The sequence below is a fragment of the Medicago sativa genome, chromosome 6 (assembly GCF_051527215.1).
Source record: "Medicago sativa cultivar Bolivia chromosome 6, Bolivia_mono, whole genome shotgun sequence".
Taxonomy (NCBI): domain Eukaryota; kingdom Viridiplantae; phylum Streptophyta; class Magnoliopsida; order Fabales; family Fabaceae; genus Medicago; species Medicago sativa.
The window spans coordinates 27,503,054-27,517,010 of record NC_140754.1 but is presented as its reverse complement, the minus strand read 5'-3'; the positions used below and the strand labels follow the sequence as shown (position 1 = coordinate 27,517,010).

General features: G+C 32.8%; 1 protein-coding gene across 1 annotated transcript; it reads right to left on the bottom strand.

Annotated features, from left to right (window-relative positions):
- Positions 1-1,052: 1,052 nt before the first annotated feature.
- On the bottom strand, positions 1,053-2,086 carry LOC146914285 (uncharacterized). The gene has a single exon (XM_085720659.1). The coding sequence runs from the start codon at positions 1,833-1,835 to the stop codon at positions 1,053-1,055; it is 783 nt and encodes a 260-aa protein (XP_085576785.1). The 5' UTR covers positions 1,836-2,086.
- Between the last annotated feature and the right edge of the window lie 11,871 nt (positions 2,087-13,957).

The window sequence follows — 13,957 nt, the reverse complement described above, 5'->3', positions numbered from 1 at the left end:
AGGTTAAGGTGGGATATATTTGGGAAAGTAGGTTAATCAAAAGAATTGGAGTTAGATACACTACATATCCCTAAACATTAAAGTACTACTCACCTTCAATCTCTTTGTCAAAACAACATGAGTACTAGTAGAACTGCTTATTTATTTTATACATTTTTTTTTCATCTTTGAAGAGACCAATTTTTTTGATTGCTTGGCTCTAATTTTTCTATTTTTTTTTGTAGACCAATTTTATTTTATTTTTATAATTAAGTCTACCAATTTTCTTTCACTTATTTTTGTTTTGTTTTTTTTTTTGACAAGGTTCTACTAGTACCCCACCCCAAACTTAAAATGTTGCTAGTTCCAACAGCAACCCCAAACTTAGTTTCAAACCAATACCAAGTACCTATGTATCTATCTAACTCAAAAAGAAATTAAACAAATATAATATAGTGGGTTCAAAACTTGTGACATGATTCGTCACCAAAACAACAAATAAAATTTTGCATGAAGGCTCAAAGGGGTTAGCAAAGGATAATTATAATAATAAGGGTGGCTTGAAAAGGCTCAGAGTACCAAACAAGTGCCTCATGTGTATGAAAATACGACCAATAGTCTGTAGAGAACCAATACAAGCTCCAGAAAAATAACATTCAAACATGGATACTCACATATGAAAGAATTAAAGTAAAAAGTGGAAAATGTTTGGCTCAAATTCTCACCGGTTATGCTATAGAAAAGAGATGGTGATTCTGATGAATATCTTCTGCAGCAAGCCCCATAGCCATTATGCTCTTGAACTTTGTCAGTAAGCTAGCCCTCTGCCTTGGCGGTCAGAACAATTCTCTGAGACAAAAACAAATTTTTTTTTTTGAAATGGAAAGGTTAGAGTATTCATGCAAACTCAACAATCAATGCTACGAGTGGCAACCAGTAAGTGGTTATGTGATAATAATTTTTATTTGAGAAAAATAAAAAGCAGAAAGAAAGGAAAAAAAAATTGCTTACCGACGTGGGTTGCCTCCCACGAAGCGCTTTTTAATGTCATTAGCTTGACACATCAACCACTGTTAAGGTGGCATATATGATACAAAGAACGCATCATCCTTCTTCTTCCTTTTGTTGGGTAAGAACTCCATGAACTTGAAAAATAGATGATGTTGCTTCCATATCCTTTTCAAGTGGGCAACAATGAACAAGGCATAAATGGCATCTAGGACCTCATCAATCTCTTCCTTTTTTCTTGCCTTGCTGCTAAAAAAAATTGGAGAAATGTTTTGTTGATGAATATTTGGTTGGGCATCTAAATCTCCCCAAAGTTGAGACTTTTGAGTTTCCTTATCAACTAGACCATCCTTAATGTTTATCAATTCCCCCTCATCTTCTTTCTTTTCCACAACACTGAATTTATCTTCAATCTTCAGCTTCTCAAACTCAACCACTTGCTCAAATAACCTTTCACATTGACTCTCAAATCTTTCGATTGAACCTTGATTATTATTCATGAATTCAATCAAAACATCCTTGATGTAAAATTTCTTGTCATATGATTCGTTGGGAAGAATTTTAATAGGTAGCATTTGCTCCAAATTAATTTTCTGCATGAGAAACTCATCTTGTGCTTCCAAAACCAATAGATCTTCACCTTCTGGTGGTGGGACATAATAATCAAAAGTGTCACTCTTATGCCCTTCTATACAAAAATCAAATCTATGAGGTAAAAACCGAAGGAGGTCCTTTTCAAATGTATCTCTCATGATCTGCCCCTCAAGTATACGACATTGTGCAGATAGAAGACAAGTTTCAGTTTCTTCCGAAAGTTGTAGAAGAAGATAATCATTAAAATCTTCCATACTTTACGGTCGTTAAATATCTCAACAAAGAAGAAAAATAATACTAACACACGACATTAGAAAATCAACAAAAATAAAATAAAAATTTTATTGCAGAGCAAAAAATTTCAATTGAGAAAAAAAATAAAATCTAACAGTGATTTGGCAATCCCCGGCAACGGCGCCAAAAACTTGATAGCGATTTTCGCAAGTGTACGAAATCGTGCAAGTAGTAAAGTAAAACGGTAAGACCGAGTGTCGAACTCGAGGATCGCGTTATACTGTCGAATAATATTTATAACTTAATTGAACAGAAAGGTACTGAATTTGGTCGATTGCAATAATGAAAATTAAGCAAAGTAAAATTGGTTTAAACGTTATAATAATAAAATTGTCAGGGATGAGTTTCACTAGATGACTGTCTTGAGTTAACAACTTGAATATGACTATTGAATCGACTTATCGAATCATTACCGAATTCGCTACTTTATTCTTGCCCTAATTCCTTAGTGACAGAACCATTAATCCTAACCTAATTCCTTAGTGAATTTAAGATTAGAATTAAGCATGATTGAACAAGAATTCGTAATTGGTTTCAAGGGTTTGCATCTATTCCTAGACTACAAAGGCAAGAATTTCTTATCTCAAGCGTTTATAAATTAAACTTCCGTTTCACATTATAAACCGTAAATCAATTTAAAGGCGGCCAAGCAATAAAAGCATTAAGAACAGAGATAAGAAAAATGATTCAATAAACTTCTTCAATAATCAAAAGAAAGTCACATAACAAAAGTTGTCGTCTCGATAATCTCATCCCTAACAACAGGAAAATTAGCTACTCATGATGTTTGTCAAAAGCTAAAAGAGAATTGAAAATTACACATAAAATTGCAGTTGAATGATGATCAAAACCAGTTGAATCACCCTCCAATTGGTCTTCGAAACCGCAGCCGTCACTGTGCTTCGCGTAATCGTATTTCTCCTTCAGTTCTTTCGACCCCTCAATTCTTCTTTTCCTCTGGCTTTTATACCCGCTTTCTCAAATACCATGCTCCTCCACGTGTGCAGATTTTTTTAGGCTTTTTCTCTTGTTTCTCGTTGACCTTTCTTTGCTGCATTAGTGTAGTGAAAGTGGGCCCTTGTACATTGAGTTTTTTTCTTTGTGGCAAATGCATACAATTTTGGTGTAAGGCGACAACATGAGTAAAAGATAAGGCCAATTACACATCATATGTGCTACCAATGCAAAACACAATCGACTTCAATAAAAAGCTAGTAGAGAAAATGGTTATGCACTTGTTGGAAATTTGTCTCGTGTTGAACATTGCTCATCGGTCTTTGATGCTTCAAAACATGACTGCTCGAAACTAAGTTCACTTTATCAACTCAACCTATCAAAAATAAATAGAGACAGAAACTCCAAGAATTTGTTTGGTTAAAGATAATTATAAACAAGAATAACCAACACAGCCGCGAATTTTCAAAATCCTCTTTTAATATCAGTTTGACTCCAAAAACACTCTGAATTGATTCAACTTAACTTAAAACTACTTAAAAATGATGGTAAAAATACTAACTATTGAAGAATTATCAAATATCATGGGGTTGTCTAATATAAATCCATTTCGATCTCTCCTATTTTCTTCACAAATTGTAAAGGTTCACCTTTGAGCTATGTTTAAGAGATTCATATTAAACACATCTAAATAATATATCAATTTTATTATATTATATATTATCATTATAAAAGTAAATTTTTTATTTTTAACTAGATAAGGGTCCACTTTTGGACCTTGTAGTATAAGGAAAAAAGTCATCATTTTGATATGATTGAAATAATTATTTTTATGATCATATGATGTTAAATAAAATGATTTTTTTTAATGACAAATGTTAGATTAATTGTTTTACTTCTTCTCTAGGTTCGAATAATATGATTTTCAATAAATCGAGTGACTAACATATATTTTACATTTGATTTTTGTTAGGTGGGTCAAATGTTAATTGTACTTCTCATTATTTTCAATAAAATTCATTTTGCCGTTAAAAAAAACTAAGGTTGAATATGTTCCTAGTCCCTATAAATATGTCAACTTTTCATATTAGTCCCTCTAAAAAAAAATTTCAATTTTGACTCATTCAAAAGTTTTGTATCTTCACTTTTGGTCTCTCCTTTAAAGTAAACTCATATGAAGAATTCATATTTTTGAATAAAATTATGCAGAAAAATTGGTAATATAATAAAAATCTCTAAAACAAAATGGAATTTTTATCATAACATTAATTAAATATGAATTTTTATATTTTTTGCAGTTAAAAATTCATATTTAATTTATGTTTTGTCAAAAAATTCTATTTTTTTTGGAGAGATTATTACAATACTTTACACATTTCTGCACAATTTCATTAAAAAATACAAACATTAACATAAAAATAGGGATCAAAACATTAGAGGAACTAAAATAAAAAGTTGATATATTTATAGAGACTAAAAACATATTTAATCAAAAAAAACTAACTACAACATAAAATAATTGTAACTAACTACAACATAAAATAATTAATTTTGTCAAAAAAAAAAACATAAAATAATTAATTAAAGTAACAAATTCTATGCGATTTACCGTGGCTTTCTTCAAAGAAAGTGGATTTTGGGTAAGATATATAATTGACCACATCATTGCAAAACCTGTTGTTTCGTGACCACCAAATAGAAGCGCTATAAAAAAATCAATAATGTCACCATCCACCAATTTTTCTCCCATCTTGTCATTCATTTCCAAAAGAAGGTCTAGAAAATCTTTCTTTTCCCCAGTTGTCCCATTTTCTATCATCATTCTCCTTTCATCAACAATAGATTTAACTATTTTCACCAGCTTCTCACGCGCCTAAAATAGCCATGCAAAGTGAAAATAGAAAATTGAAACTTATTCATAACACACATAAAAATAATATACCATTTGGTCACTATTATAAATAAAAGTTTGTTTTTTAGATTCATTTAATAAATGATGTAAATAGAATAAGAAATAGAATAAATAAACCTTTAATGCTTTGTAGTAGAAAAAACCAGGAGCATTTATAGGCATCAAAGATAACACACCATCACCCAAAACATTAAATAAATCTCCAAATTTCTTAAAGATACTTTGATCGCAAGCACCCATAAAAATGTGAATGATGACTTTAAAGGAAATCTTCCTGGTCTCATTCAGTAACTCGATCGGGTGTTTCATGCTAGACAATTCTTCTAACTTATCGATTATAATATCCTCAATACGATCTAAGTACATTGCTAATGCATTATAACCAAAGATAGGAGCCATGACATGTCGTTTAAAACGCTCGTGTTCATTAGTTAAGTATCTATTCTTTGTTAGTTCTCTAATAGGTTTTGGATAACCAAGCTTAAAGTTCACATCATCTGTTGACACTTTCTTGCACATTGCAGGTGCAATGACAATGATGCTTGGATTCCCGAACAAGTGTGTCTTGTAGATACCAGTTCGTCCATATCTGAAACATTGTCAATGTGTTATACCAAAAGAAAATTTAAGAAAACAAAAACATGAGACAGAAAAATTAAATATACTTGAGAACAATGTTTTCGATGAATGTATCAGGTTGACCGGATGAAAAACTTTTGAAGAAGTGCCATAGGTTTCCAATAATCGGCCATCCCATGTCACCAGGAGGTAGTGGATATTCTTTATTTCCAAATTTAAGATTATAATACCACTCATTAAAATTCCTCACAAATTTGTTAGTGAAAATGTAGCATGCCAACAAAGTGGCAACGGTTATCCAAACCAAATGAATTTCCATTTCTCTTTCGTACTTCTTTGGATCCACTCCTCTTCTTGTATATATAGATATATAGTTACATTACCTCCTTTGAATATAGTTATAGTACCCAGAAAATACGATGTAATCTTATTTTCAATGTCTATATTATATCAAGTTGCATTTAGCTGGCTTTGAAAAACGGTAAGTATCACATGTATGATAGTAAATATATAAACTGACAGTGGAATTCTAACCCCATTTGTCCATACGAAAGTTCCATCTTGCGTAGCTTTTGGTAGTCAGATTGCTCTTTGTTGTGAATAATGAGGAAAGTTTGAATTGTATATGATGGCATGTATTCAATGATAACGTCATATTTAAGTAAAAGAACATATCTATAAAAATAGGCAAATGTTAACTTATGCCCTCAAGGGCACATGTTAAGAAACTCCTTATAGAAATATACGTATCAAAAGTACTCCTTATAAAAATATCTCCTAAAAGAAATATAATAATATCCTCGAGTAAAATCCTATGATCTCCTGTTAATTTTGTTTTACTTTGTAGTTTATGATCTCCTATCTTTTTAAAAATTGTTTGGAAACATACGTAGAAATATATTTTTTATAGTGTTGAAGAGGGATTTTATGGATTCAACCCCGCACACCAATATATTAAACGTCCTTGCAACATTTAGTCATCTAAATGCACTTACGAGACAATTCTACTACAACTTTATAATACATAGATATTAATGTCTTTGATTTTCGGAATATATAGTGGTCAAGTTTTTGTAATCTCCGTTATTGGCTGAATAATAAAGATGTCATTCTTTTATCTTTATATTGATGTATTTTTTTTGTAAATATATGTTATTTGTATAAATGTAATTTTGACTCCACTACTATTCAAAATTTATTGATTCGTCCCTGCTTCATAAGAGAGCTAGTGAGGTGGATGATAAGTTAGATGAAATTGAAGTAGATAAAATAGTCACAAGGAAGGCCGGGGGTTTGAATTGTGACCCTTTAAAAATGAACATGTAACTTAAAAATTAATTCCCAAGTCACTACAAGAAATGAAAGTAATTCCGACCAAAAAATCCCGAGGAAACTTGGTTTCCGCTAAAATAAAGGTTTTTCGAGGAACAATTTCCTCGCGAGGAATCTCTGCACCATTATCTGCACAATCAGTTTAACACGGTTTTCAAGATTACATACCGAGGAACTACCGAGGACAATGTTTCTCGGAATACATGCTGTCAATGTATTCTCTATTACATAATACAATATTGAAATTTAGAAAGAAGAAGAAAGAAAAAAAGCTGAACGTGCTCCATCATCTCTCTTAAGTGCGACACCATGCTCTCTCTCACCCATACCTCACAAAACCTCCATTTTTGAGCAATTGAAGGTTTGCATCATGTATCTTTTTCTTCTCAAACCCTTTAATAGAAGCTAAAAAGAATCAAGGTGAGTTGACATTCTTCAATTTTCGTTTTTTATTTTTTGCTGAACCCACAAAACCCTTTTTCCCCAAAATTCCATTTTTCACTTTTAATTGAATCCCATTTTTCCCTTTTTGATTTCGTTTTTTAAATTGGGTATTTTTTGTTGCTGTTTCTGAAACTTTCAATTAATATTTTTTCCTTTCCCAGACAACAATGTTCATGTTAATATTAATCTCATAAAACAAACAAGATGAAGTTGTTGATGGTGACAGTGGATTATAGGCCGAAGATACTTATTTATGGTGGTAGTTCTTATCTTTGAGAATGGGATTATGCAAGGTTTAGGAAGATTGCTGATAATGTTGAGTTGTTTTGACGTGTGACAAATGCAACATAGTCCATTTGATTACTGTGATATTGTTACCCACTTCAGATTTTTTTATTATTTGTGTTGCTGTTACACATGTAACAGCCCGATTTTCGTTAGATTTATTTTAATTGTTTTAATATGTGTTTATATATGCTCATGTGTGATTAATTGTCTTTGTGTGTATTTTTGGTTGGGATTGTTAGAATTCGGTGTTAGAAGGGTATTTTGGTTATTTCGTGAGGAAGAGTAATTTAGTAATTTTGGTGAGAGTTATTTTTAATGCTTAAATGAGAGCCATTATTATTTTACTGAGTTACTAGTGTAGTAATTAGTTGTGAGTCGGTAGGTGACCGTTATTAATATTTTACCGTTAAGTGAGTAGAAACATTTTTGCGAATGATTTAGTAAATGGGTTAAGCCCATTAAGGCATTATGAGTTGAGCCCAATTAGAAGAGAACTATTTAAACTTTAGCCTTTGAGGAAATTAGGTCACATAGTGTCATTTTGCTCATTTCATAAAAACATTTGGAGAGGTAGAGAGAGGAGGAGCATGAGAGAGGGTTTGAAGAGAGAAGACTTTGGGAAGCAAGAGGAGAGTAGAATCTCAAGGGTTTTGAGCTAAAGTGAAGCACTAGCTTGGGTTTGTGAAGAATTAAGGTAAGGGGGTTAGATTTCAATCATAATCAATTAGTTGGAATCTTCTCTCTAATTCTTTGTATAAGTGCTTAATTTGGATAAGTGATTATTGTGAACTTATTGTTGAAGTTCGTGCTCTAGTTTTAGTAATATGTTTGAGGATATGAAATTGTTCATAGTTGAATTGTTGATGGTGAAATTGCATGTTCATAATATGTGAAAATGGGTATATTGTCAATTGTGCTCTAATTGTTGAATTGTGCTATGTTGTTGTTAATTTGTGGTGGAATTCATGTTTAACTGATGTTGTTCTTGTTATGAAATATTATTGTTGATGATTCATAACTTGAGTGTTGATAATCATGGATTTAAGATGTGGTTTAAGTTGTTGTGGATGGTTTTGTGGAAATCGGTTGATTTGGTGAATCATATGAAATGACATTTGTTTTCATGTTCAATGTGTTTTTTTGAAAGCCCTTTTTAGTTTATGGACCTATAGACAATCTTTGGAAACATATTTGGGTGTTGGGAGATAAAAATTTGGGATGTTAGGTGAAAAAGGGTTGGAACCCAAGAGTTTTTCTGCAGAACTGATGATTGTTCGCTTAAGCGAACGCTAAGCGAACAGCAACAGAAAGTTACTGGAGCTTGTTCGCTTAAGCGAGTTGTAAACAAACATCCACAGTAAGTTTCTGGAACTTGGTCGCTTAAGCGAACAAGCCCAGTTTCAGCACCATTTGATTTTCGTTCCGGACTTTCGGCGGCCAATCCGAGCTTTCTTAAATGCTTCTTTCAACTTGTTTAATTACTGTTTATGCTCTGAAACCTACTGGAACATCTCCTAGATGGAATTGGACTTGATTTGTGATTTTGAACTTAGCTTTCGAAAATTGTCCAAGAACGTCGACTTTTCCAAAACTTATTTTTCACAAGGAAATGGAGTAGGGTTAAGGTTGTATACTGATTATACGTTTCCTAAAAATAGTTGTGATTAGTTTCATGGAGTTTTAACTTGCTTTGCTTTGAAAATGAGATTTCTTGGAAAAATGTTAAAGGGAGACGAACCTTGTCGAAAGTGGTTCCTTAAAGCCGATTAACTTATACATCTTTCGTGAATAACTTTATATGATTAAATGAAGATATGTGAATGAATGATAAGTGTTGAATATGATGTTTATCATTAGATGTTTTATTTTCTCTTTACTTGAATTGTGAGAAAGTGTATGGAGTTGTTGAGCTATATTATATAGTTGAAGTTGATTGATGTATATATGACAATTATGTGTTGATTGAATTGTGAATGTTGTTGGTGGTTGCATATATGAAAAGTGATGGTGAATTGTTGACGAATACATATATGCTAGATATTTGGTGATGGTGTGGTGAATTGTTTGTGTGAACATATGCATTTGTGGTTGAGTCATATGTTCATGCATTCATGACTAATGGTGACGGATTTTATATCCAATTGAGGTGACTTTGATGTTCAGTTGGCATCATGGGGTGACGGCCTAGACGTTGTTGATGTCGGTACCGCATGCATTTAGGTGTCATGTCTAGGAACATATCATTTCCTGGCATGAGTCCTAATTGTTATAATACTTGATATGCATGTAAATGTGAGTGATTGGTGGTGATATATGGAATTATTATATGAAGTGTTTATTGAGGTTAAATGTTCATGTTAAATAGTTGAAACTTGGATTAGTTATTTATGTTTAATCTATTTTGTTGATTATGATTGATGTGAAGCTTACCTCCAGTGGTTTTGACCGCCTACCTGTTTGTATGAATGGGTAGACGGAGTGCAGGAGTAGTTGCTTTCGGTGAGTTGCTTGGTGATTGCTTGGATAGCGGGAGCTAATCTTCGTTATCGGTCCGTTAGAGTCTTAGGTTTAGGCTCTGATTAGGTGTTGGTCTTTTGATTTCTGAATTTATTTATGTTATGGAGGTTTTTGGATATTTTATTCATGGATGTATGCTGATCTTATGACATGTACAATTGGTTATGTATGATTTATTTCTATTGCGACTGTTGAGAATTTTGTTATAAATGCATGTTGTTGGAATTTTGTTTGAAGACGTAGCGTCTATTTCTTGAATAAATGTTTTATTCGCGTGTTTTATCGCTTTAATAGAAATAGGGCGTTACAACACACATCTTCCATATTGTTCCGATTTTGTTCATTATCTATGTTGATGTTACAAACTTCTTTGATTTTGTGAAAAACAAAACAATAAATTCCTGCAAGTGTAAAAGTAGTGAAAAAATAGATTTTTAATGTGAAAAATTAGTAAAATTATGTTGTTTGAAATTTGAAAATAAATTTGGCGTTTTTTTGAAATTTGAAAATAATATTGGTGGTCTTTTAAAAATTTAAAAGTTTCAGAACCCAAAAAAATAATTATATTTTTTTTAATTAAATATATTACGAGGACAAAGTTCCTCGGGCTTTTGCAGATGCGTCAGTCTGTGGTGCCGTTGTCAAATCATTATTCCGAGGACATTTTTCCTCGGAAACTAAAGTTCCTCGGAAATTTCCTCTGTAATAGGATTACAACCAACTATTTTTCCAGGACATGTGTTCCTCGAAAAAAAAATTGGCATCCCGAGGAGATATAGACGATTTCCAAGGAGTTTTGTGCCTCGAAATTTCAATGCTTTCTTGTAGTGAGTTATTTACTTGGAATAGATAAGTTAGTAGGATGACTTTAACACGTTCTAAAGTTCTTATGCAGAAATTGTTTAATAAAATAAATGTGCTTGTGTGTATAGTTTATACTGAAATGAAAGAGTGTAGGGAAGAAAAAAGAACTCACAAAGATTTATAGTGATTCACCCAGTGTGGGCTAGTCCACTCCTCAAAATCTTGTGAGAGTTTCCACTATGATGCTTGAGATAACCTCTCAAATCCTGCACCTTACAATCTTTGTTCACTTGAACAATTACAACACCTGTATTCTCTAAGCCTCAGCAGACTTGCACCTTCTTGCTAAGTTGCCCACTTAGACTTTTACAATCTTTGCTCAAACTAACAATTTAGTACCCCTAAAGCTAGATGATATTTTGATTACAATTTGTATGGAGTTTGAATGATTGAAATCTGACAAAAGAAGAATGGAGGAAGAAATTATCTTTAACAAGATAAGAGAGAATTGATTTACACTTTAAGAGACAATTTGAAATCCCAGTGATGATCAATTCAAATGCTAAAGCTTCAAACACTTTTCAGATGTTTTCTTGTATGCTTTGCAATGGTGCAAGTAATGTTGAGCCTTTGATCTCTATTTATAGAGTTTTTGGGCTCTTGTAGCCGTTGCAGGGTGACCAATGGTCTTGTGCCATGTGTCCTGGGCCCTACTAGCTTTTACTTAAAAATCTGGATGAACAATTTGACCATCAGAACGTTGTTATGTTCTTCATTAGAATGCTGATGTTCATCATGATTTTCATCTAGGTTCATCATTTATGGGTGTATGATGAGTTTCTGGGTTTATCCAATGTGTGCCTTATGATTTTCTGAGCATTATTCATGTGTTGTGTCTTTTGCACAAACATCAGAATGTTGGTTGGATAAAGTTATTCCAGATCTGCATTGGATTATCTGCAGGAGAGAGAATAGTGGTTCTGCAACTTCAGGCTTGTGCTCCTAGGAGATTTGCATGATATTGTACAGTAACAAATCTCATACGTGTCCATCTTTAATTTATTAGGACAAGATCTTAACTTTTGCTTTGCTTTTTAACTTTTCATATATTGTACTATTCACAGTATAAAGCATGTGCAGAGTTGAACATTTTGACCATCCGAATGTTCCATTTGTTTCACTTAGGATGATTTGTAAGACTTGTATTTGATGTAATCAATCCTAATAGTGAAAACATAATTGAAATGCAGTGATTGCAACACCTAAGATGATATTCTTATTGGAATATTCTTGGTACTTCAATGCTCATAGTCTTAAATGAACATTGAATATCCTTTTTGACATTAACCTTGTAGATACCTTTATTGCTTGATTAATCCATGCAAATGTACTTTTCTGGACATTTGTTCATGTCACGTATGACTTGCATGTTCTTGATAATGTTCTTGAGTCTCTGGGCTTGTATAAGAACAACATTCTGAACTATGCTTGAACATTCTAATCAACTCACTGAGTAACATTCTGAACTAATTTGATGAACTCGTAACTTTGTGAACTTTCTCAACTACATTCTAAATTCATAATTGATAAAAGACAAAAAAAATAAAATGTTAAATGATGATAATAAACATAAATGAAATGAAATGCAAAATGATAAATAATAAATAATAAAAAGAAAATTAAAAAAATGCGGAAATGAAAATGAAAATGAAAGAAACAGGGGGTGCAATCAGCAAAATAAAGGGGTGTGAATATCAATGGACAAGGCTGACTGGGTTAAATAGGCTCAGAATGCATTGGACCACAGAAGTTGAATCTGGACCGTCTGATTAATCAGAGGGCCCTGATTTAATCTCAGGAGGAAGCACCTCAGGCCGTCTGATCAAAGATCTGATGGCCTAGGAGGCGAAGGTGCATGTTAAGGCATGCACCCACACGCATTAGATCTGTGGGAGGTATAAATACCCTAACCCGCATGAAAAACTCTCATTTTCCATTCTTTTCTCTCTCCAGCTTTTCCCTCTCTCTTTCTTTTCTCTAGGATTCACTGTTCTCTCTCTCTCTTCCCCTCTCTTCTTCTCCGACCGGAATCCGGCGGAGTTCCGGTTGCCGATGGATTTCCGACGTGGTGGCCGGCCACCCAAGGTTGCGGCGCCACCGCCAGAAACACCATTTTTTTTTCTTTTTTTTTGGTTCTCTTTTCTTTCTTCCTCTTTCTTTTTTCGTTTTTTTAAACAATAAACAAAGAAACTCTCAAGATATAAAATCTTTTCAAAAAAAAAACGAAAAGATTAAAACCTTTGATTTGTTTATCCGAATCCGGATTTTGGTGGTTTTTCGGATTGGTTTGTGTGATGGTTTGGGGCTCGGTCGGTTTGTGTTGTATAGTGGTTGTTGTTAGGCCGGTTTAGTGGCTTTTGTGTTTGGATTGGGTTTGTTGTTTATGTGCAGTTTTTGATACGGCTTTGATACTGGTTGTAACTGGTTTGTGGTTTCGGATTTGGCTGCTTTGTGGCCGGTTTAAGGTTTGTTATTGATGTATAAGTTTGGTGGCTTATGGATCTGAAAAATGGTTTTCTGTGGTGGCCGATCTGGTTTGAATGTGTTTGTATGGTTTGTGGTGGTTTTGTGAACTTTTGGTGATACTGGTCCGGTTGTGTTACTGCTCTGATGTTTTTTGATACATGTTTTTTTGGCTCAGTTTTAAAGGTTTCAGGGGTGATGAAAATGGAAAATAAGTTAATGAGATTTGATGTGCTTGAATGGTTATTAAAAATGGTTTAATGGCTGGAATGCATTCAGGTGAAGAAAATGGAAAAAATGAAGCTGATTCTTGAATCTTGCCATAAAAAAAATGGACCCTCAACGTTTATTTTGGACTCTTTGGACTATTCTAATAACAAATAAAAAAAGATAAAATAACCTAAATATTAAAAAAAAAACTAAAAAAACTAAACAAATAAAATAAAAGATAATAATAAAATAAAATAAAGACTAATAAAAATAAAATAAAATAAATAAATAAATAAATAAAAGACTAATAATAAAATAAAATGAAAACGGACCTGAAAACGAACCAAAATGAGGTATTTTAAAATACCTCTCTGCCGAAATTTTCTTTGAAAAGTGAAAGAATATTCCGGATCAGAGAGTGTATGAAAGTAGGATCTTAGAACAAAATTTGGCGTATGATAAGGACGCTTGTCGATGGGCGGTTGAAGGAGGGTGGGAGAGATAGTTCGTTGTGGTGGT

What these genes read in the sequence shown, in the direction of transcription:
- LOC146914285 (XM_085720659.1), bottom strand. Translation starts at nt 1,835, where the DNA reads ATGGAAGATTTTAATGATTATCTTCTTCTACAACTTTCGGAAGAAACT.